The sequence below is a fragment of the Penicillium macrosclerotiorum genome, assembly GCF_028827735.1.
Source record: "Penicillium macrosclerotiorum strain IBT 26536 chromosome Unknown utg000011l_segment0_segment0, whole genome shotgun sequence".
Taxonomy (NCBI): Eukaryota; Fungi; Ascomycota; class Eurotiomycetes; order Eurotiales; family Aspergillaceae; genus Penicillium; species Penicillium macrosclerotiorum.
Genome location: NW_026643090.1, coordinates 430,643 through 453,328, shown reverse-complemented (window position 1 = coordinate 453,328; position 22,686 = coordinate 430,643). Strand labels below are relative to the sequence as shown.

The 22,686-nt window shown below is 48.6% G+C and overlaps 4 protein-coding genes across 4 annotated transcripts; 1 reads left to right on the top strand and 3 right to left on the bottom strand.

Annotated features, from left to right (window-relative positions):
• Positions 1–484: 484 nt before the first annotated feature.
• On the bottom strand, positions 485–1,660 carry N7462_011129 (uncharacterized protein; the record flags this gene model as incomplete). Its single annotated transcript, XM_057082843.1, has 1 exon — positions 485–1,660. The coding sequence occupies one exon, from the start codon at positions 1,658–1,660 to the stop codon at positions 485–487; it is 1,176 nt and encodes a 391-aa protein (XP_056928198.1).
• Positions 1,661–3,207: 1,547 nt separating this feature from the next.
• On the bottom strand, positions 3,208–4,063 carry N7462_011128 (CTD kinase subunit gamma; the record flags this gene model as incomplete). Its single annotated transcript, XM_057082842.1, has 2 exons — positions 3,208–3,783; positions 3,842–4,063. The coding sequence occupies 2 exons, from the start codon at positions 4,061–4,063 to the stop codon at positions 3,208–3,210; spliced, it is 798 nt and encodes a 265-aa protein (XP_056928197.1).
• Positions 4,064–4,609: 546 nt separating this feature from the next.
• Positions 4,610–7,494, bottom strand: N7462_011127 (chloride channel protein; the record flags this gene model as incomplete). Its single annotated transcript, XM_057082841.1, has 6 exons — positions 4,610–6,079; positions 6,131–6,337; positions 6,392–6,544; positions 6,595–6,698; positions 6,765–7,300; positions 7,364–7,494. The coding sequence occupies 6 exons, from the start codon at positions 7,492–7,494 to the stop codon at positions 4,610–4,612; spliced, it is 2,601 nt and encodes an 866-aa protein (XP_056928196.1).
• Positions 7,495–7,742: 248 nt separating this feature from the next.
• On the top strand, positions 7,743–22,474 carry N7462_011126 (AAA family ATPase midasin; the record flags this gene model as incomplete). Its single annotated transcript, XM_057082840.1, has 2 exons — positions 7,743–10,605; positions 10,692–22,474. The coding sequence occupies 2 exons, from the start codon at positions 7,743–7,745 to the stop codon at positions 22,472–22,474; spliced, it is 14,646 nt and encodes a 4,881-aa protein (XP_056928195.1).
• Positions 22,475–22,686: the final 212 nt, after the last annotated feature.

The following is a 22,686-nucleotide window of genomic DNA, read 5'->3' as shown; positions in this document are numbered from 1 at the left end:
TTCTTCCCAAGGGGAGGTTGCGTCGAGCGCAAGTGATGCAGCGGCCAAAAAAAATCGGTCGGTCCTAGTATTTCCCGACGAGCGGAGGTTCTCCACAAAGGCTTGGCGGTCTGGCTTATCTACTGCACAGTATCCTGGGATAACTGAACTAACTTCTTATTCTGCTAGTACTAGTCTGTCCTTGCTTAACTAGATCGGGTCGACAAGAATCAGCGTAGAGGAAATTCTACCACCAAATGAACATTGTATATATGCAGCTCGACTTCAATAAAGAAAAATTATTTTTTGAATCATGTTCGAAAGCCATCCTCTGTCCGACTCTGGAGACCACAAACGCCATTAGCGATCATCTACGCCACGATCAAGCAGTGGAAATAAAATCCTGAAAGCACGGACCTAAAGTTGTGAATTAATATCAATTGGGAATCAATATCTGAGTTCTAGTTGTCTGTTGAATCCTAAGAATCAAAATCCAGGTAATGTCTCAGAGAAATCGCCCTTCTTTAGCCAACCAGCTTTCAACATAATTATAAGCAGTGACGAGAGTGTTTCCAAACTCTCCAGGATAGGATTCACAAGCAGTGCAAGTATCAATAGTGTGCTGCGCACCTTCGACAAACGCAATAGAGGTATCATTGCTAACGGCGTTAAGATGGATTTTCTCCGCGTTCAAGTACTCCCAGTGGCCCGTCATCCCCATTGTCAGAAGAGGAACCCTGACTCCCTTGATTGCGGCGACCGGGATCATTTGACTCGAGCTGTAGTCAATTCCGTCTAGTCCATCAGCCTGGTATGAAAAGCCCTCACCTACGCGGATAGCGAATGTCGATAGATACCGCTTAACGGTCGTCTTAAGGGCACCGCTTTGATAGTTATCTGAGTAGTCCACAAAATTGCTTGGCACTCGTACAGACGGGACGATCTGAGTGGTTGTCCCATTTTTGTGTAGGAGTGGCCAGGCATGAGAGGTATGTGCGAGATATCGGGTATCCTGAGCGAAGAATTGATTATTGAAACCAATGTAAAGGGATGCAGGAATAGTCAGAGGCTCATCATCGCCAAATGCCCCATTGCCAGCTTCAATTTCCTCAAGTCGCTCCTGCGCATATTTGATAATGCGATTGTTTCGGGCAACGATGTTGCTCTGGAATAATTTTCTGAATGCAGCCGTGTAGTGAGACCGTGTATTGTTGACAAATCCGTTGGCGGTGTTGAAGAGACTTAAAGACTGATTGATCTTCAAACCAGAAGTTTCGCTGATGACAGCTGGATTGAGGCTCAAAAATGCCATGGTAGAGAGTCCATAGTTGGCGTCAAGTAACATAAGGCCGTCTGCAGGCTCCAAGTCGGCCATTGCATCGGAGCATTGATAAATCTTCTCCGATCCACGGCATGCTACAACACCATTTTCAGCGATATTCTGGTATTGAGACATCATCGCACCGCCGCCACTGTGGCCCAGAATGACAATTTTGTCAATATCGGTCAGGTTGCGAAGATATGCCATGCCCTGATTCACTTCCGTCATCATGTCTTCGAAGTTGAGGTCTGACATATATCCGCTCTTACTTGCATCATTATTGGCACAAAATACAGTGAAGCCACGTTTTGGAAGCTCGGTACATGCTGAGAAAGAGGTGTAGTCCTGTTCAGCATGCATCACGTAAACTGCGATGCGGGATTGGCGTCCAGTATCAGACGGCCGATATAGCCCTCCGAGAACTCCATCGTCATCAAAGTCAACAAGAACAGGTTCTGGCAGAGAATAATTTGACGTCGCAACTGCTTGTTGACAAAGACCTTGGAAGCATATAAGGCCAATAATAGAAGGTCTCGTGAGACCCAACATATCAGTCTATAGCAAGCAGACTCTATCAGAGACTCACAAGAATAAGGTATCAAATGAAAGACTTAAAAGATGAAAATCTAATGCTTCCCATGGCAGAAGCTACCTTTATATTTTATTGTAGATAAATTCCCATAGAGACAGTTTGATCTTCAATCGGACCTCCACCTTCCGTCCACTCGCATGATTCTGCAGATGCGCGTACGTAAACATCTCCATGTTCCCCACATTCTCTATTCAAGCGAAATATGACTAGTCTTCATCGGTATTAAACTCCGCAATCCAAACAAATGATCAGCGATCCCATAACTAAATAGTTGGGAAGGGAAAATTATATTTGCATTATTGTGCTGCTCGGGGATAATTACTTTATACAGGAATGTGGAGGGTCGGAGATGCAAGTGTTAATGTGGAGAAGGGATATGTAGGCCGAAGATCACAACAACCGTAGGACTGAAGAAAGGATGACCTCAGGCTGCGGATTTTCTGGATCTAAAATCAAAATCTGAGAGCACCAATTAAGCCATGAGCCCCGCATGATCAAAGAATCATGGACTAAGCGTAAGTCCACGTAAACACTCTTAGTTTCTCGCCATTTCTACATTGGCAATATATTCATGCGGCACTAGTTTATGTAAAATAATATGTAGCAATGTGACTATTACACATGATCTGCATTTGAGTCAACCTCAGAAGTTGTACGCAGTCAACCAAGTTTTCTGTTATCATTTTTCGCTCGTACAGCTGTATTATGAATTGGTCAATACAACGTCTCCCAGCAGTGACTGGAAGTCCGAGTGCCGTCGCGAATCACAATGTGATCATTTGCACGGAAAGCGCAAGGAAAGTTTTCATATCATCTTGCAACGAGAGCTTTTGGTGGGAGATATGCTCCCACTATATGTGGTGGGGTTGCATTAGGCTATGTCCATTCAACAAGTACAAAGAGTTAGCTCTTTCATATCGTTCGAAGCTACAGCAGACAAACAAAATCATTCCAAGCCGCTGAGAAGCACAAGACTGAATATCATCTTTCGGCCCGGAATTAGTGATATAGGATGCTAAATATGCATGGACAGGGCTCAGACAAATTCAAGACCCGCACTGCAAATCACATTTCAAATAGAATGTTGAGAATTCAATGAATTCTAGAAGCACATAGATAATGGTGAAGAAAAGGTCATTAGATTCTAGCCCGCGGGCTCCTGGAAAAATTCATTGGTATCTCAAATCCCACATTCTTAACGCCAAATCAAACCCGAGCCTTTCAGCCAAGGACCCATAAATAACCAGAAAGACGCCATGTTCTCCGATGGAGATGTATGAACACCAATAGGGACAATCTAGAGAAAATTGAAGAATCAAACGCCTGCCTGAAGGGTGGCAGCCACCTGCTCTCGTTCCATGGCCTCCTCCTTAGAGTTAATATAGTCATCCTCTCCAATATCGCTCACTTCATCCAAGAGCTTTGCCCATTCATCTGCATCATCTCCACTGACTGTCCACATGCTTTCTCTCAGGCGCTTATTGCGCTCACGATCCTCCTCGATTCTTTGTTCAATCTGTCGTTTGTCGACTCGCATACCATGGGCTTTGGGGTTACGCGGGGTCCCAGTTTTGGACCTAGCACTGTCTTCGGGCCCTTCTTCTTGTTCTAGATCCAAATGGGCCGGGTGTGTATCGCGATCCTTGAGGGCGGCGTCGATCTCAGTAACGGTTTCGGCGGAGAGGATTTCCTTGGTCTGCAAGCTACCCAAGACTCGACGAACGTGTTTCACATTGGCAGCACCGGTACCGTCAGGTGGAACAACTGCATCGACGACGCGGAGAATGTCTCGTTGCATCATTCGAACGTAGGGAAGGTGGTTCTCTTTGGTGGCCATTTCACAGAAGTGTTCGATGAAGGACATTATATTGGCTCGGTTGTTCATGTTATTCTGTAAAGCTCCAGTCAGCATGAAAAGAGATAGTATAGAAGTTGAGAGTTTGTGGTACTCTTTCAAGCTGCTCCAATATACAGGAATGAAGATCCTCATCCAGATCGCGGTATTTGAGAGCATAGTGGGCCGCTTTTTGTGAAGACGTGACGGAGGCACTCAGGTGCTGCAGCTGAGTTGTGAAGCGCATTCGCACTTCAAATGGATCAACCATCATCTTGGTCACCAATGCTCCTGTTTTCCCGACAGAAGGAGATTCTGATGGAAATGAATGCTCCATATTGGTGATTGTGCGGTGTAGAATGGCAGAATAGTGGGGCGTTGATCGATGTGACGGGCCTGCGAGTTTGGTTGGGGTAGGAAAGAGTAGAGGGGATCTCGACAATCAAGCACACACAAAGAGAATTCTGTATCATTGTCATAATGAAAGTCCCTCGGCTTTGTTTGAATATACCAGTGATATGTAGCCGGGAAAAGCACCTCCAGAGGGGAAAGGGGAAAGACAATATGGCCATCGCTCGATTATGTCTCCACTGTTTACACGTAATTACCTTGTGCTTTCCATTATATGTTCACTAGTCTTAAACAGAGATTTCTAGAACCCTTTATCCAAGCCTAAAGCAAACCCTCCATCTAGGAATTGCAACTACTTGTATTTGTGAAAATATGCTGGCATAGCACACAACCAAAATGTCAAACCCCATACTTAGGTAGATCCAAGATATATTCATGAAAGAAATCTACTAGAAAGATGCTAGATCTAGCAAGCACGATTGTTACCCCCGCAAGAAGCCTTAAGGGTTCATTGTACAAGATCGAATTTGAATCAAAAGGAATCTCGCCTCAATGAGCCGCTGAGACTGCTCCTCTCATCCGTGTGCAGCAAGCCTGCCTCTTCAGCCTGATTGCTATCTTGGAAATCCTGTCCTCGAAGAGCCTCTTGCCGACGGAACTCAACACCATTCAGTACAGACCATACATCTTTTTTGGTGAGCAAGCCTTGAAGAATCCCCTTGTTTGCGAAAAGCACATAACGCAGGCCCAGTCTCTGGAACATGCGAAGCACAACCAAGAAGCTAATGTTGCTATTGAGCGTGATGGGTGTTTGGTCCATCCATGGTCGGAGATCCAAAGTTTCCACAGGGTCTGCAAAGGGCTGATGCACGAAGAAAACTTGTGTTTCCTCCGACAAGTTGCGACTGGCAGAAGAGGTAGAATATTTCAAAACGTATGAAAGTTCATTGCGGGTGATGTAGCCTAGGAGAATAGGCGTCGAGGTTTCGGAGATAACGGGGAATCCGCGGTAGCTTGTGGTATTGATAATCGATTGAAGAGAGCCAATTGTATGACCAGTGGCAGTAATAACAGCGAGGTCATCTACCGTGGTCATAACACGATGGGCCGAGACATCTGGCGGCGTTGTGTCATCACGGTGATCCAGAAAAGGATACTCATTCAGTTGGATCCAAGATTCATAGATACCGCGCTTGCCGAAGATATCACCACACCATTTGGATAGCATGACGGCAATCATAATCGGAATGACATATGTCAATGCACCTGTCAACTCGAACATGATGACGACAATCGATAGGGTCATTCTGGTGGCACCACCTAGGGCAGAGGCCGCACCAATAATTGCATACAGTCCAGGGGTCACACATGGTATGTCTGGTTCACACTTGCTGAAGAGAAAAGCCTTGGGATACGTCTCTTGCCATAGTCGAACGAGAATTCCCAGAGCGCGACCATACAGTGCACCGATGGCAACCGAAGGCAGAATTATACCAGCTGGGATGTCGAGTCCGAACGTTAAAGAAGCCAGGAAAAACGCGAGGACTGCGGCCAATAGAAGTATGGCAGCCACCCCGAACGCTCTCGATCCACTGACGCAGAGACCAAATCGATCATATGCCTCGCTGCTGCATTCTGCAAACAGAGACTGGACAAGCTCTGAGTTTTGAGCCCTCATGAAATGGTTCGGGAAATTGACTAGCGCTGTTATAAGGGCGATTGCTGCGACTTCGATAACTGGTCGAGAAGACGTTCGAGATCGCCTCCATTTCGCAATTTTGACGTTCATACGGATGAAAAATGCCCCAAAGAGACCACCAAAAATACCCAGAATAATGAAAGGGATGACCTCAAAGCGATGCCACCCTCGAGTGTAGGTGACTTGGTAAAGCACAAGATTTCCAGTCCGAAATGGATTCAGAGCCTGAAGTGTCACAGCCGCAATCATGGCGCAAACAAAGCTCTGCCACATGGTTTTGTCGGGGAAGTAATATGAGAGTTGCTAGGAAATGGTGAGAAAAGAAAGGAGGAAATCAGAGGCTGTCTTCCTTACCTCTAGACTGAAGAGCACGCCACCGATAGGAGCACCAAAGGCAACAGAGATACCCGCAGCAGCAGCAGCAGAAAGGACTTCACGTTTCCTCGCTTCATTACCATTGAGGCCGTCGAATGGCTTCATCATAATATTGGCACAGCAGCACGCAACATGTACCAACGGGCCCTCCTTGCCAAGCCAAAGCCCGGAAGCAACAGCAAGACACTACGCAAAAATGTTAACTCGAAACGAAAACTCGGGGACCAGACTTTGACATACCAGCCCGAGCGATTTGATTGTTAGAGTCCAAGGCCCCATGAAATGTCGTATGACAGTTCCTCCAAGTATAGTTTTGATCTCCGGAATCCCGCTGTGTCTAGCATATATTGCAAAGTTCCGTACCAGAAGACAGGCGCACAAAGCAAACACCACCTTCTCTTCGATTAGCAAGCCTTCGACTCTAAGTTTCGAAGCTGACGTACCGAAAAGATAATATAGAAGATGTACTCGATGGTATAACGCCCACCAGTCGAGGATGCCCCTAACGCATTCCCCCATGGCGTCCAGTCCATGCACTTTGAATAATCTAGATCCCCACAGAATCCATTAGTTTGTGGATCTTAAAAGGAAATCAAAACCAGTGCCTTCTCACCATCCAGACCCCAGCAGCAGAAGCTTCGGTTCAGATAAAATTTGCCGCCTCCGCTACCACTTTTGCAATACCCACTCTTCAGATCTCCGAGCCAATCTGTGGCGATGTCGATAGACGCAGCAATAATTCCGACCAGAATTCCTGTAGCGATCAAAACAAGCCAGACATGACTGCCCTCAAGGAGTCTGCGGATTGGGCCCAGAATGCCTTGGCCACTGGAGTAAAGCAATCGCTTTCGCTGTCGCTCTTTGGTATACTCATAGATCCAATCGATGGCCGTGAAATCGTCATAGCCAACTCGTCGGCCCGGACCCTCCACATACCAATCAAGGGGAGCGCCGTCTTTGGAGGTGTTGGCATTCTCATTTGACCCAACTGGTCCATAACCATCTAATGGCGAAGCATCTGCATTTTGTCCACCTTGCAACCCTGAGAAACCAAATCCAATGTCTGAACCGCCGGCGGTACTTGAGAAGATGCTGGATAGACTGAATCTTGAACGGGATTGGCGGTTTTGTTTGCGTTTGAAAGATATCCTGCGATGAAAACAAACATGAGCCAGGTATATAGATACTCAGATCAAGCTTATCCTCACTCACGGTTCATGCAAGCCCTCTGCGCCTCTACTGGCATCATGGAGCTGACTGTTCAACGTTTCTGGTTGCGGCTGAGCTGATTGTGTCGCATGGGGGTGGCCATCGCTGCCCAGGCCATGTCCATTCATTGACATTTTGAACCATTAATTTCCCCCAGAGCCAACATCTCCTGATAGAGAGGAAAAAGCAGAATCAATGTTGTAGGAACAGACATATCACCGGAGCTGCGCAAGCTGCGGGCTTAGTCAACCGCAATCGGAGGCGGTAAAAAGCATGGCGGTGGGGCTGGGATTCTGGACGCGGCAGAAAAAAAAGTTACGGGGAATTCTTTCTCAACTCACAATCCAAAAGCGAAGAGCTCCTCTACGCAGCCGGGCAAAAAATGGAAGGAAGGCCCGTCTACGAGAGGACTCTGACAGAGTCTCAGCTGCTGGAGCAGCTACCGACTGGGATTGCAGATCTCATTCGGTCTGCTTCGGGAACTCAGCAGCTTCACGCGCTTGCGCTTGGCGCATTAAACAACGAATTTACAGAAAACATTTTCAGACTCTATGAACCGATTATAGTTGATCTGGCAGCCCGATGGCTTCGATCCGACCTTAATGCTGACCCTGCTCATATTTTGGCAGCATTTGCTCGCATCTTACCATTTGCGACATACCTACAGCCTTTCGCGAGCCAATATGCCTCGTCACAGGCCGGACCTCTCTCAGCACTGACTGGGTCTAAGGAACTGACATTACGACAGTTGGACCAGGAGAGCATCCAAACACTTCTCCTAGCCCTATTCCGTTTGCTCTCTCTAGACTTGGAAACATTTTCCAGAATCGTCTCGCCAATTCAGCTCCAATCTCTGTTCCCCCACGAAGACCGACGAATCAGATATCTCGCGGTGCGATGCTTTGCCCTCTATATGCATGCTGCCGATGCAGCAACCGAAAAGATGTTGCAGGTCAATACTGGCGTGGACCCCATCGAAGGAGAGTGGGAGGGGATCACAATCGACTACCGTCTTCTGGGGCTATGGGAAGAGCGTCGGTGGCAGACTCTGGAGAGGAATATCCGGAATGAAAGATCATCACAATCAGTCACCAACCACATGGCTCTGGTTGATAAGTTACGCGATTCCTTTACCAACAGGTCTGCTGATGTCTGTGGCGTCTTGATTCCTCGGCTGAAAGATGCCGAACCGACCTCTTCTTCTATCGTCAAGACACCCATAGCCACCGAGAACCTTCGCCGCATTGCAAGGTCCCTCTTGAGTCCCATGCCCATTTTATTAGTGGGGTTGCCCAATTCCGGGAAGACTTCTCTAATCAATGACATCGCTGCCACTATGGGTCAGTCGGAATCTATGGTGACGCTGCATCTCAACGAACAGACGGATGCCAAGAGCCTGCTTGGAATGTATGCTACATCATCCGCAACAGGCTCGTTTTCCTGGCAGCCTGGAGTGTTGACAAAGGCTGCAAGGGAAGGCCGATGGGTGTTGATTGAGGACCTGGATCGTGCTCCTTCCGAAGTCCTTGGCCTTATTCTCCCAATCATTGAACGCGGCGAGTTGACTATTGCAAGCCGGAGAGAGCGTATCAAGTGTGCAGAGGGCTTCAAAATCATTGCGACCATGAAGTCCTCATATAATATTGCTGGCGAGGAAATTGCCCCGACTACCTCGATGCTGGGAAGCCGGCTGTGGCAGAGAGTCCCAGTCGCGTCTCTTCCCGTGGATGAGATGCGGGACGTCATTTTGCAAAAATTTCCTTTGCTTGAATCTCGTGTGCCTATCATTATGGACGTCTACGGGAGGGTCTGCTCTGCTTTCCATGGAAGTCTGGCAATCAAAGGCTCCCAAGGGCGGACGCCCGGTTTTCGTGATCTAATCAAGCTTTGCAGTCGGTTGCACAGAAGACTTCAACGCATTGGCACAAAAACAGGCTACGAACCTACTCCAGAAGGAATTGAAGATGATATTCTTCTGGATGTTGTGGATATCTTCCTCAAGTACATTCCTGAGAGATCTATGCAAAATTCCCTCGCTGCTGTTGTGTCCGAGGCCCTCCAAATATCTCCCCAACGAGCACAATTCTGCCTCAATGAACGGACACCAACCTATACTGATAAGACAAACTCCCTCGCCCTTGGTCGAGAGGTCTTGCAGAAGATTAAAGTCCCAGCTGGTTCAGCACAAAAGCTTGCAGCAGCAGCATCCCGCTTTGCTTCTACGAGATCCGCTTTGTCAATCATGGAGCAAGTTGCAGCTTCAGTTCAAATGGCAGAGCCTGTTCTGCTCGTCGGTGAAACCGGTATTGGAAAGACAACAGTCATTCAACAACTCGCCACATTAATGCGTCAGAAACTCACCGTTGTTAATTTGTCACAACAAAGTGAAAGCACAGACCTGCTGGGAGGCTTCAAGCCTGTCAGTATTCGCACAATGGCGGTACCGATGCTCGATGACTTCAATCAGCTATTCGAAATGACGTTTTCAGCGAAGAAGAACCAAAAATTCCTTTCTTCAGTGTTAAAAAGCGTTACTGCGGGCAATTGGCCACGTCTAGTGAATCTCTGGCATGAAGCTGTTCGTCTGGCGAATGGGGTATTCAATCCCGCTAGTTCGAAGGAAGCTGAGAATGGTGATGAGCAACCCTCTAAGAAGAGGAAGCTAGATTCTCCTAAATATCAACACTTGCGCCAACGATGGGAAAATTTTGATGCACAACTTGCGGACTTCGAAGCTCAAGTTTCTCAGGGAGACGCCAAGTTTGCCTTCGCTTTTGTGCAAGGAAAAATTGTGAAGGCCTTGCGAAATGGGGAGTGGGTTTTGCTGGATGAAGTTAACTTGGCCTCTCCTGATACTCTCGAAAACATTGCCAGCCTTTTGCACCACGGCAGCGAAGGGTCTCCTTCTGTTCTCCTCTCTGAAGCCGGTGATGTCGAACGAGTGTTTGGCCATCCAGACTTCCGTATTTTTGGAGCCATGAATCCTGCGACGGATGCTGGGAAACGGGATTTACCCCCTGGACTTCGGTCACGATTCACAGAATTCTATGTACATTCTCCTGATACAGACTTGGATGATCTGCTGGCCTTGATTGAGAAGTATCTTGGTACCTTAACCATGGGCGATCCGCGAGTCGTGCCAGATCTTGCCCAACTATACATGGAGACCAAAAAGCTCAGCAATGAGAACAAACTCACCGACGGAGCTGGACAGAGACCTCATTTCAGTATTCGAACTTTAGTTCGTGCTCTCATTACGTTATTGATCACGCCCATGTCTATGGTTTGCGGCGAGCAATTTTTGAAGGGTTTAGCATGAGCTTTTTAACAGTGCTGAGTCTGGAGTCTGAAAGGTCTCTGGTTCCTCTTCTTGAAAAGCATATATTTGAAAATGCTAAAAATGCCAAATCACTCCTTGGACGAACCCCTCGACCGCCTGAGGACGGCCGCGACTACGTTCAATTCAAACATTATTGGATGCAACGTGGTCCGTTGGTCCCGGAAGAGCAACCACATTACATTATCACTCCATTCATTGAGAAGAACCTGAAGAACCTCGTGAGGGCAAGCTCAACCCGGCGATTCCCTGTCTTGTTACAAGGCCCAACCTCTGCAGGTAAAACGAGTATGATCGAATACTTGGCGAAGGTCTCCGGCAACAAGTTTGTTCGCATAAACAATCACGAGCATACTGATCTTCAGGAATATCTTGGATCATACGTTTCGTCTGATGATGGGAACTTGCGTTACCAGGAAGGCGTTCTTGTGGAAGCCTTGCGAAATGGTTATTGGATTGTCCTTGATGAGCTGAATTTGGCTCCTTCAGATGTCCTCGAGGCTCTGAACCGACTGTTAGATGACAACCGTGAACTATTTATTCCTGAAACCCAGGAAGTTGTTCACCCTCACCCCAACTTCATGCTGTTTGCCACTCAAAACCCCGCTGGTCTTTATGGTGGCCGTAAGGTTCTTTCTCGCGCATTCCGCAACCGTTTCCTTGAATTGCATTTCGACGATATCCCCGAAAGCGAGCTGGAGTACATTTTGAAGGAGCGGTCACAAATTGCTCCTTCTTTTTGCACGCGAATTGTCTCTGTTTATCGAAAGCTCTCTTTACTCCGTCAATCCAACCGACTTTTCGAACAGAAGAACAGTTTTGCCACACTGCGTGATCTCTTCCGTTGGGCTCTTCGTGATGCGGACGATCGCGAGCAATTGGCAATCAATGGATTTATGCTTCTTGGTGAGCGCGTTCGAAACCCTCAAGAGAAGATTGCCGTCAAGAGTGTGATTGAAGAAGTCATGAAAGTCAGCCTGGATGAAGATGTGTTATACAGTGCAGCGCAACTGGAGAAGAGTGTTCCCCAGATGGCCGAGCTGCCCTCTAGCATCGTTTGGACGAAGGCTATGCGCCGTCTTTTTATCCTGGTATCCAAAGCTATTGAAAACAACGAGCCAGTTCTTCTTGTCGGAGAAACTGGATGCGGTAAAACCCAGCTTTGTCAGGCCGTTGCTGAAGCATTCAAGAGAGAGTTGTACATTATGAACGCCCATGTCAACCTTGAGACGGGTGATCTTATTGGTGCTCAACGGCCTATTCGCAACCGTGCCGCGATTGAAAAGCAACTCGTCGAGGATCTTCAAATTCTTTTGCATGGATCAAGCTCAGAAGCTGTATCCCTGGAACAGCTAAAACAGGAGTTCTCGGCACTAGACATGGAGAAACGACATGATAAAGACCAGGATCTCTTGCGCAAAGTTGAAAAGAATCTTACTCGAAGCAATGCCCTTTTTGAGTGGTCCGATGGAAGTTTGATTACTGCTATGAAGTCAGGCCAGTTCTTCTTGCTGGATGAGATTTCTCTTGCCGATGACTCCGTCTTGGAGCGGCTCAACAGCGTGCTGGAGCCTCATAGGTCTATCCTTCTCGCCGAGAAAGGACCTATCGATTCCATGGTGGTAGCCGATGGAGGCTTCCAATTCTTGTCGACTATGAATCCCGGTGGTGATTATGGAAAACGAGAGCTTTCGGCCGCCCTTCGTAACCGTATGACCGAGATTTGGGCGCCACAACTGTCCGAGGATGAGGATATCCTCCCTATCCTTCAAATGAGGTTGACACTGAAGGACGAGACCATAGCTCGGGCGATGCTGCGATTTGCAAAATGGTTCAAGGCCACATTCCAAAACACTTCTACAACCTCTCTTTCACTTCGTGACCTTCTTGCCTGGGTCGATTTTGTCAATACCTGTCAAAGTACCGATAATATGTTCGCCATCATTCAAGGTGCAGCCATGGTTTTCGTTGACACGCTAGGAGCCAATCCCGCAGCAATGCTTGCCGTTTCCCTCCATAACCTCGAAGATAATCGACAGAAATGTCTGGACAAACTGAGTGAATTGTTCAAGGCCGATGCTCCCGGCATATATTGGCATTCTTCAGCTGTCTCCCTGGAGCCTGGATTTTTCCGAGTAGGCCCGTTTGCTCTCCCCATCGTTGCCGAGACGGATCTCGACCCCCAGTTCACTATGGATGCCCCAACCACTATAGCAAACTCTGTTCGCATTGCTCGCGGTCTGCAATCTTCAAAACCTATTCTCATGGAAGGCAGCCCTGGTGTAGGCAAAACCACTCTTGTGACAGCACTTGCTAAAGCACTCGGAAAGCCCCTCACTCGAATCAATCTCTCGGAACAGACAGATCTGACAGACTTATTTGGCTCTGATGTACCGATTGAGGGAGGAGATGTCGGCCAATTTCAATGGCGTGATGCACCATTCCTTCGAGCTATGCAACGTGGTGATTGGGTTTTACTTGATGAGATGAATTTAGCTTCTCAGTCGGTCCTGGAAGGTCTCAATTCTTGCCTAGACCACCGCCAACAGGTCTATATCGCCGAACTTGATCAGACTTTCAAACGCCATCCAGATTTTGTCTTGTTCGCTGCACAGAATCCACACCATCAGGGCGGCGGTAGGAAAGGCCTTCCAGCATCGTTTGTCAACCGTTTCACTGTTGTTTACGCAGATAGCTTCACAGATGCAGACCTGAAAAAGATTTGTGCTAAGCTCTTCCCGGGAAGTCCGTCCTCCCAGACGGAGAGATTGGTGGACTTCATCTCCATACTGAATACCGCAATTGTCACGGAGCGTCGACTGGGTGCTGTCGGTGGCCCGTGGGAAGTGAACTTGCGGGATATCCAGAGATGGCTTCAGTTGGCAGATCGAGGCGATCTGCAAATACCTACCAAACACTTTTTGGATATCGTAATCAGCCAAAGGTTTAGAAGTGAAGAGGATCGAGCATTGGTTTCTCAAATCTATGATCGCATTTTCACAGACTCCGATATTGGCCAGAAAAGTTACTATCACAATCTGACTTCGGAACATCTTCAGGTTGGCCTTGGTATCTTATCACGAGATCCTCTGGTACAGCGCTCCGTTGAGCCACATATGAGAATACTGCCCAAGGATTTGAAGATACTTGAGTCCCTCATCCTGTGCATCGAGAACTCTTGGCCGAGCATTTTAGTTGGACCTGCCGGTTGTGGCAAAACCACCCTGATCAGAAAACTTGCGGCGCTTAATGGAGCTGACTTGGAGGAGCTGGCTCTGAGCGCTGATACCGATACCATGGATCTTATTGGTGGCTTTGAACAGATAGATCATCGCCGAGAAGTCTCCTCATTTGTTCATGACGTCGAAATGTTCTTGCGCCAGCATATCATTCACGCCTTCGCGTCCGGTGACGTCTCCCAGGCGGTGGCTTTGGCTCTTCAGGTCTGCCAATACCTCCAAGGCTCCGAAAATTCTTTGGAAAGCATAGTTTCGTCGCTGTCCGATCTTTGCCAGTCATTCCCCGACCCAACTCTTCAACAATTCCTTGGAAGGGCCCAAACACTGCGGGACATTATCCGGGATTCTGATAAAATGAAAGTTGGGTTTGAGTGGACTGAAGGCGTTTTAACCCGGGCTGTTCAGAATGGATCCTGGGTGGTACTTGACAATGCAAATCTTTGCAATCCCTCGGTCCTAGACAGATTAAACTCTCTGACAGAACCCAATGGCACTCTAATCCTCAACGAACAAAGGACAGAAGATGGATCTGCTCGAGTCATCACTCCTCACCCCAATTTCCGTCTGTTTATGACCATGGATTCTCGTCATGGAGAACTGTCTCGAGCCATGCGCAACCGCTGCATTGAGATTTGTTTCATGCAAAATCAACTCCAGGAAATTCCTGCCGTGACAGGTCCGTCATATACTTGCGAATCCTCACTCTATCGACTGCGCCACCTCTGGAGCACCTCTCAAGATTTATATGAAGTTGCCTTCGACCATCTATCTCCCTCAGATCTGTCGTATCTTCAAAGATCGGTCAGCGCACAGCTGCCCTTGCCGATTGACACTGATGTGAATGGCCCCGAAATTTCCAGCATCTTGCAGCGTTACACATCCATTCTGCATGAGAATGAACAATGGAAGCCCTTGAATATCATAGCACCTGATATTGTCATGGGAGGATTGCCATTCAGCCTTACAGGGCCTTTGCAACCAATTCATCCGCTTGTCAATGAGTCTTTGTTGTCTATTTCTGGAGATGGTGATTACCGCTCAAGCCTTATTGTTTTAGCCTACTTTGAGGAGTTCCGACTAGAACTTCATCGCCTTCGACAGCGTCTGAGTAAGGCGAACGAATCTGCGATCCAACTTAAACCAAGCCAGATGACACGATTGGAGCGATCTCTAGCATCGAATCGGATACAAACATTGATGAAAGATACCACGCAGCCGGTCGCCAATTTCCTTTCCGACTGCGGCCAGGCACTATATGATTACATCCAGTCGCTGAAAGAAAATGATCTCCAATCTCCTGAAATTGTGACAGCTATTCGGGCTGTCATCTCCTTGTGCTGGGATATCTATCGGGCAACTGATGTCACTCAGGTTAACGACGGCGAGTTCCAGGTCTACCTACAAATAGGAAGAAGAATCTGCACATCCTTGATCAATTCCTCAACCAACTTGAATCTCCTCGAAGGCGCTCTTTCCAGAGCTCTGGCTCGCTTCCAAGCGGGTTGGGCTTTGTCAACAGGTCTGAGTATGCAAAAAATATGGGAGTCTTGGAGACACGTCACGCCTTCATCTCAAGAACAGCTCAGGTCTCTGATTGAGTTGGATACAACGGTCACTGATTTCACTACGCTTGCACTTCAAACACGAGTTGAGTTGCCTCAATTGAGCAGCGTTTGGAACTCATTGATCAATGCTCAGCGATTAATTCTCCTGGATGGCGCCAATTGCGATGCTCTCTTGCAGGGTATCAAACAAACAGTATCTGAACTTAGCCAGGCTGTCCGTCGTTCTGACTCTCCTCAATACCCCTACTTCTCGGAAGAGTTTGAAGCACTCTGTCAGTACAATGATGTTCCGTCATTCGGATTCGATCGAGGAAGAAATGAATCTGCTGTTCAGACACTTTTGCCATTGCTTGCCGGTCGTCGTGCTCGCCCTCTTGATGTTTCCACGATACAAAGTCGAGTCCCCGAATTACTGCACAGAATTGCCTTATTTTCTGGAGCAGACAGGGGCTCTAGCTCTCCTTTGGCCATCGGGGGCGTGTTGCCCCTTTCGTTGCTAGAGAGGTTGAGGTCTGTTGACTCAACAAGCTTGGGGCAGATGGACATGCTCCAAGCTGAAAAGCAGGCGCTCTCCAAAGCGATCTCGCTCAGCACACATCAAATTGCAACAGACCAATCATGCAATCTTCGAAAGGCCATCGCAGCCCTGGCAAAAGAATTGGTTTCTTGTCACCGTGAGCTATTCGCAACCGAGTCTTTCGAGGGGCTGATCTCAATTCTGCAATTGATTGAATCCGGCAATGTCAAAGACGCTGAGAATGAGAGTCTCTCCACGATTTCTCTGGATTCCAGCGTTAGCAGCGATCACTACTTTAAGGGGTTTGCTCAACAGGGCTTCCCCACCATTGTCCATTCATTGATTACAGCCTCCAGCAACGACAAGGAAAGTGTTCGTTATACTGGTATTGCAACGGTCCAGTTGGCTGTCATTCTCCTTCGCCTGTTCGTACCAGATAAGGCTTTCGACCCTTCTCTCGGTCTTGTTGTTCAACGCAAGCGACATTATCAACGCCTCAATGAGATTAGTGCCAAATCTCATTCCATTCTGTCTTTTGAGGGTACCTTCTCCGGTCAGCCTTCGAACCTTCGCTCTTCTCTCTTGCAACAGGAGATCCTTGAGCTGGGCTCCGCTCCACCTCCATCATCTGTGACACGCCCAGAGAAGTCCGAGCTCAGCCTGCTCCACGGGGAGTTCTCGAACTTGATCAACTCCGTCCTTAATCGAAACCCCGAATCAATGATTGCGTCAACCGAGGTCTTGTCTAAATCCCAGGAAATGATCCGACTTATGCGTGACAATATCTCCCAACTCAGCAGCCGTATAAGCACACATTACAAATCCTATGATGATATAACAGTGCCCGTTGTTCGCTTCCTCCAGTTACTTGACCTTGGTCTCTTCCTAGGATCCAGTCAAACCGAAAATTCCGAGGAACTTCAAGACATTCAAACTTTGAGCAAGCGTACCCCATTTTTGGGTGGTACTCTGCATCCGACTCTTTCGCAGGATAGCATTAGTCAGTCGTCTAGCGCAACCAATGCGATTGAAATGCGACTCCATGAACTGTCCGCCCTTTGGGCAGCCAACGATGCGGATTCTACCATGCTTGACCTTCGACCCGGGCGTGATACCATCCGTCGCGTTTTCGCGGACTTCCATCACCTTTGGAAGACGAAGCTCAGAGAGGACCAAGAAAAAGAGGCCGAGAAGTCGGAACTCTACCGTTACCGAGGCTCTTGGGAGGATGAGGAGGAAGTCAATGAAGCTGAGCTTCATGAGCTCTTCCCTACTTACGACGAGGGCGCGCTACCCGAGCCACATCAAGTTGGTCGCATTGACCCTCGACTGATCGCCGTACGACTTTCCTCGCTTCATGCAAAAATAGTGAGCGGTCAAAGCACGGGTCAAGCCTTGGGAACATTTGTTAAGCAGTCAGGCCGCCTTTTGGGATCGATGTGGTCTGCCAACAAGACCGCCTTCTCACCAGTATCACCGCAGCATCATCTTCCTGCTGTTTTCATGCTCCTGGAAGATGCTATTGGTAAAGAAGCCGAGGACCGACAGAAGAATTACAATTTCTATACGGACTCCAATTTTGCCGAAGCAAGAAAGCTTGTGACTCTTACACTCTCCGTGCAATCCCGATTTACTCAGATTCAAACTGCCTGGCCTGAGCACGCTGTCCTTCAGGACGTCATAACTTGCTGTTCAGAGATCCTTGAATTCAAGCATACTGAGCCGGTTGCCAAGTTCATGACCAAGGTGGAAAAGCTGCATTCCTATATACATGAGTGGCAGTTGGTTGCTAGCAGAGAATATACTGCCGCCCCACTGTATGACGAGATTACGAACACGATCATCGGCTGGCGTCGTCTTGAGCTTTCAACTTGGGCCAAGCTCCTTGATCTCGAAAGAGAGCGCTGCGATGATGATGTCAGCTCGTGGTGGTTCGTTGCATACGAAGCCCTCTTTGCTGTGCCTCTGCAGATGGCAGAGTCTGGCGAACAAGACATGAGTGAACACATCCAGGGTGTAATTTCAACTTTGGAACAATTCTTCAATTCCACCACACTTGGCCAATTCACTCGCCGTCTTCAGCTCGTGTCAAACTTCCAAAAACTGCTCGTCGTATTTGTCAACGACTATACCTGTTTGACGCCGCTTATTTCTGCACTGAACAATTTTCTTTCCCATTTTGAACCCTTTGAGCCGTCAATCAACAAAGTCCTTCAGGAGAAGAGGTCCGCGTTGGAGAAAGATATCAAGGAGCAGATTCAATTGGCAAGCTGGAAGGATACAAATATCGTTGCATTGAAGGAGAGTGCCAGAAGATCCCACGTCAAGCTATTCAAACTTGTGCGGAAGTTCCGTGCAGCTCTTGCTCTACCTGTTCAAACGGTTCTTGAACAAGGCCTTGCGGACGCCGTTGAAAATAGCAATGCGCCACAGGTTAAGGAGAGTGATCTCGCAACTATTGTCTCTTCCGAAGCTTTATCCTTCTGCCAAAATGACAAGGAGCTATGGTCCTTGAGAGCGCTCAGATTCCAGAACCCGGATGGTACAGCCCGCAACATGACGAGTGTCTACTCATCTATCACATCCGAGTTTGATATTGCGAAGGATCTTGATGGTTTCACCGTGTCCATCATTGAGACCATGAATGAGCTCAAGTCGCAAACTCCCAAGACTATGACCGAAGAGAATAAGGATGACGTGCAACATCTCAAAATCCAGAAACGCCGCCTTTATGCCGAAACTCTCAAGCGTCTATTTGAAATGGGTGTTAAGCGAAATGCCGGAACAAGCTTACTTGAAACCCAAGTATCGCTTGCGCAAGTACTTTCTACGAGCGCTGCGTTTAAACCTGGCACCGCAACTTCAAGTGGTATTCAAAGCGCCGATTCCTACTTCCATAGACTCCTGGATTTCATTCCTCGTGCTCGTCTGGCTTCGCGCAATTACTCAGAGGAGCTCAGCAATGTGGAGGTTTCCAGGAGTATGGGCTCAATTGAGCATCTTCTTTTCATAGTCCGACGCCAGAGAGGTGCTATTTCACCTGCGCTCTCTGGCTTGGGAGACCTCAAGTCTACTCTTGATAAGATGCGCAACCTATGGAATGTTGGCTCAGTCTCGCTCATCAAGGCTCCTGCCTCTGCGATGGAGAAACTTGCTTCTCTAAGCCGTGCAGTGGCTTGGCTGGGACCTATCCTCGGACTCGCTTCAAAGATCATAGAAGTGCATTCGAAATTCTCGGGGATTAGTGCTTCTGATCTCCTTCAAGAATTGCACTCTCGAAAGGCTGCGTTTGAGGATCTTCGCAAGTCCTTGCAATCCCTTCCCCCCCTTCCACTTGGAGTTATGTCTTCGGTCCAAGAGGGACTTATTCAGCGCACACAGGCACTGCTTTCCAAGACAGAAGTTGATCTAAAGGGATGGACTCAAGAACGACCAGAGCTCTCCTTTGTCTTGGACCAAATAGCCCCCTGGCTCCAAATGAACGTCAAGCTTGCGGAACTCGGCGATGAGGCTAGTATCTCTATTCAAAACTTTGATACTAAATTACTGTCTGCCGTCGACAAGATGCTTGTCAGCCTTCAACAGCTCAAGGGTATTCCTACTGAAATTACCTTTGCCGGTCTTCTCTCTAGAAGTGATGAGTTCTTTTCGCGTGCTTCCAAGGCTATCCACATTAGCGAGATTACTTTGTCGTTGACGGCCGTCCTCGACCAGCTGCAGAATTTGCACGGTGAAAACGCCAGCGCTCTGCCTATGGCCGCGGCTTTAGTCGCAAGCATACTCCCGATTGCCACCAAGTTCTATCACATTTGCCAAAATTTGATGGACCGCTTTATCTCTGTCCACCGCGAAGTTTCCAAGACTGCTTTCATTCTGACTAAGACCTTCACCCAGATAGCATCAGAAGGCTTCTGCAGCCCGGCTGAAGCTTCGCAGGAGGAAGGTAAAGAAGGCAAGTTGGAAAGCGGAACTGGCCTTGGCGAAGGTGAAGGCGCTGAAGACATTAGCAAAGATGTCGGTGATGATGAAGATCTCTCTGAATTGGCACAACAAGGACAGAAGGAAGATGCTGATGAGGAGATGGACGATTCTGCCGATGCTGTCAATATGGACCAAGAAGAGCTGGAAGGTGAAATGGGCGATCACAAGGAGGAAGACGGGGAGGAAGACAAAGATGAGAACCAATCTGATGAGGAAGACAACATTGATGAGGAAGTTGGTAGTGTTGACGATCTCGACTCTGGAGCTGTGGATGAAAAGCTGTGGGATGGCGAGAATGATGAGCAACAAAAGGAGACTGAGAATGAGGAAGGAAAGGGCCAAGCTGAAGCAGATCAACAGGCCGCGGCCAAGGAGCAGAAGAAAGAAGGCGAAGAAGGCCAGAAAGGCGAGGAGGAGGACAGCAATGAAGAAGATGACGAAGAGGAAGCTCCGGATGATGAAGGAGAGGCTGTTGGCCGTGAAGAAATGGATGTCACAGATCCCCAGACTAAGGAGGAAGAGACATTGGATCTTCCAGAAGAAATGCAGCTGGACGGCGATGACCAGGAAGGTGGTGATGAAGGAGAAGACGACGATGGCATGGACGACCTTTCTGATATGGGACCTTTGCCCGAAGACGAGCAGAAGGCCGAGGATAATGAGGATTCATCCGGCGGAGAGGACGCGGACATGGCTCCTGACGAGCAGGTTCCCGGCGAAGATGAAGAAATGGGCGAAGAGGGAGAGGAAACCAACGAAGGAGAAGGACAGGAGGAGAATGAAGCCGGTGGTGAAGAGCCTGAAGAGCCAGAGCAGGATGAGTTCCTCGCTCAGAGAGATGACAATGAAGCTGCCGGCGATGAAGTTGCGCCAAGTGAAGCTGTCACAGGTGGTCTTGGTGCCGACCAGGATCAGAATGAAGAAAAGGGTGCCTCCGGAGATGCGCAGCAAGAGAGCGGTTCCAACGATCCCTCCGCCAGTGCCGAGCAAAAGACTGGCGCGGCCAAAGACAGCGAAGAAAGCAAACGCAGCCGAGATGCTGGTGGTGCCGAAGATATGGCCCCTAATGAGCCTCAGATACAGGCCTTCAAGAAGCTTGGAGATATCCTCGAGCAATGGCATCGTCAACAGAAAGAGGTGATGAACCCATCTCAAGAAGAAGAGGACTCACAGCCTCTGCCTCAAGATACCGACATGGCGGATGCCGACTTTGAACATCTCAGGGATGATGACGATGTAGCTGACACTCAAGCTCTGGGCCAAGCAAATGAAGAACAAGCCAAGGCTCTTGATCAGAACAAGGGTGTGGAGTCCGAAGCCCAGGCAGGCGAGAATGAAGCCCTCCCTGATGTGACGGACGAGAACCAGGAAACCCTCGACAATCAACTCCATGATGAGATGCAGATCGACCGAGAGATTGTTCCCACAGACGGTCAATACGCCGGTGCGTTCATCCCAGATGGCCACGTCTCTCAAGACCGTGCAGATGGTGTTTCTGGTGTACAAGAAATGACCGAGGAACTGGACGAAGTCGACTCGCAACTCGCGGCCATTCATCTCTCCTCGACTCTTCCGCCATTGACACCCGAGAGCGAAGCCCGCCGTCTCTGGTCGTATTACGAATCCGCAACAAATGACCTCTCCCTGTCATTGACCGAACAACTCCGCTTGATCCTCGCTCCGACCATGGCCACCAAACTCCGCGGTGATTTCCGCACCGGCAAGCGTCTCAATATTAAGCGCATCATCCCGTACATTGCCTCTCAGTACAAACGTGACAAGATTTGGATGCGTCGTTCGATTCCCTCCAAACGCAACTACCAGATCATGCTAGCTGTCGACGACAGCAAGTCTATGTTAGAGAGTGGGTCCGGGCAACTTGCCTTTGAAACACTGGCCCTGGTAGCCAAGAGTCTGAGCATGCTAGAGGCCGGCGACCTGTGCGTGTTGGGCTTCGGCGATGAAGACCATGTTCGCGTTGCGCACGAGTTCGGCAAGCCGTTCTCCTCGGATGCCGGGATGCAGGTCTTCCAGCACTTCAGCTACCAGCAAACTGGCACGAACGTGCGCAAGCTGATTGCCGACTCGATCGCGCTCTTCCGCGAGGCACGTTGGAAGCGCTCCCCGGGCTCTGCTTCCGCTGATCTGTGGCAGCTGGAGCTGATCATCTCCGATGGCATCTGCGAAGATCACGATACGATCCGCCGCCTGGTGCGCCAGGCACTGGAAGAACGCATCATGATTGTCTTTATCATCGTTGATGCGGTTAAGGGCAGCTCCATTCTGGATCTGTCGCAGGCTAGCTTTGAGGCCGACCCGGACTCTGGCGGTGAAATGAAGCTGCGTATGAAGCGCTACCTTGAGAAATTCCCGTTCCCTTACTATCTTGTTGTTCGTGACGTGCGCGAACTTCCGGCTGTGCTGGCAACGGCATTGAAGCAGTGGTTTGCCGAAGTGGTGGATGTTTCTTCGTGAACCTGATCAAAAAGAAAAATGGACTTGCAATATTTGGAGTTTTAGTATTTTGGGATGGTGTTTTGGGATTGAATGTTTGATATATATGATAGATCTTCAAAGAAGTTTTGTACATGAAATCTGAATTCCTAGATGATTTATAGCTGGACTTGCCGTCGTTCTACATGCTAGAAAAGAAGTGTCTTATGGTAGGCGTTAATTGCAACTCTCTG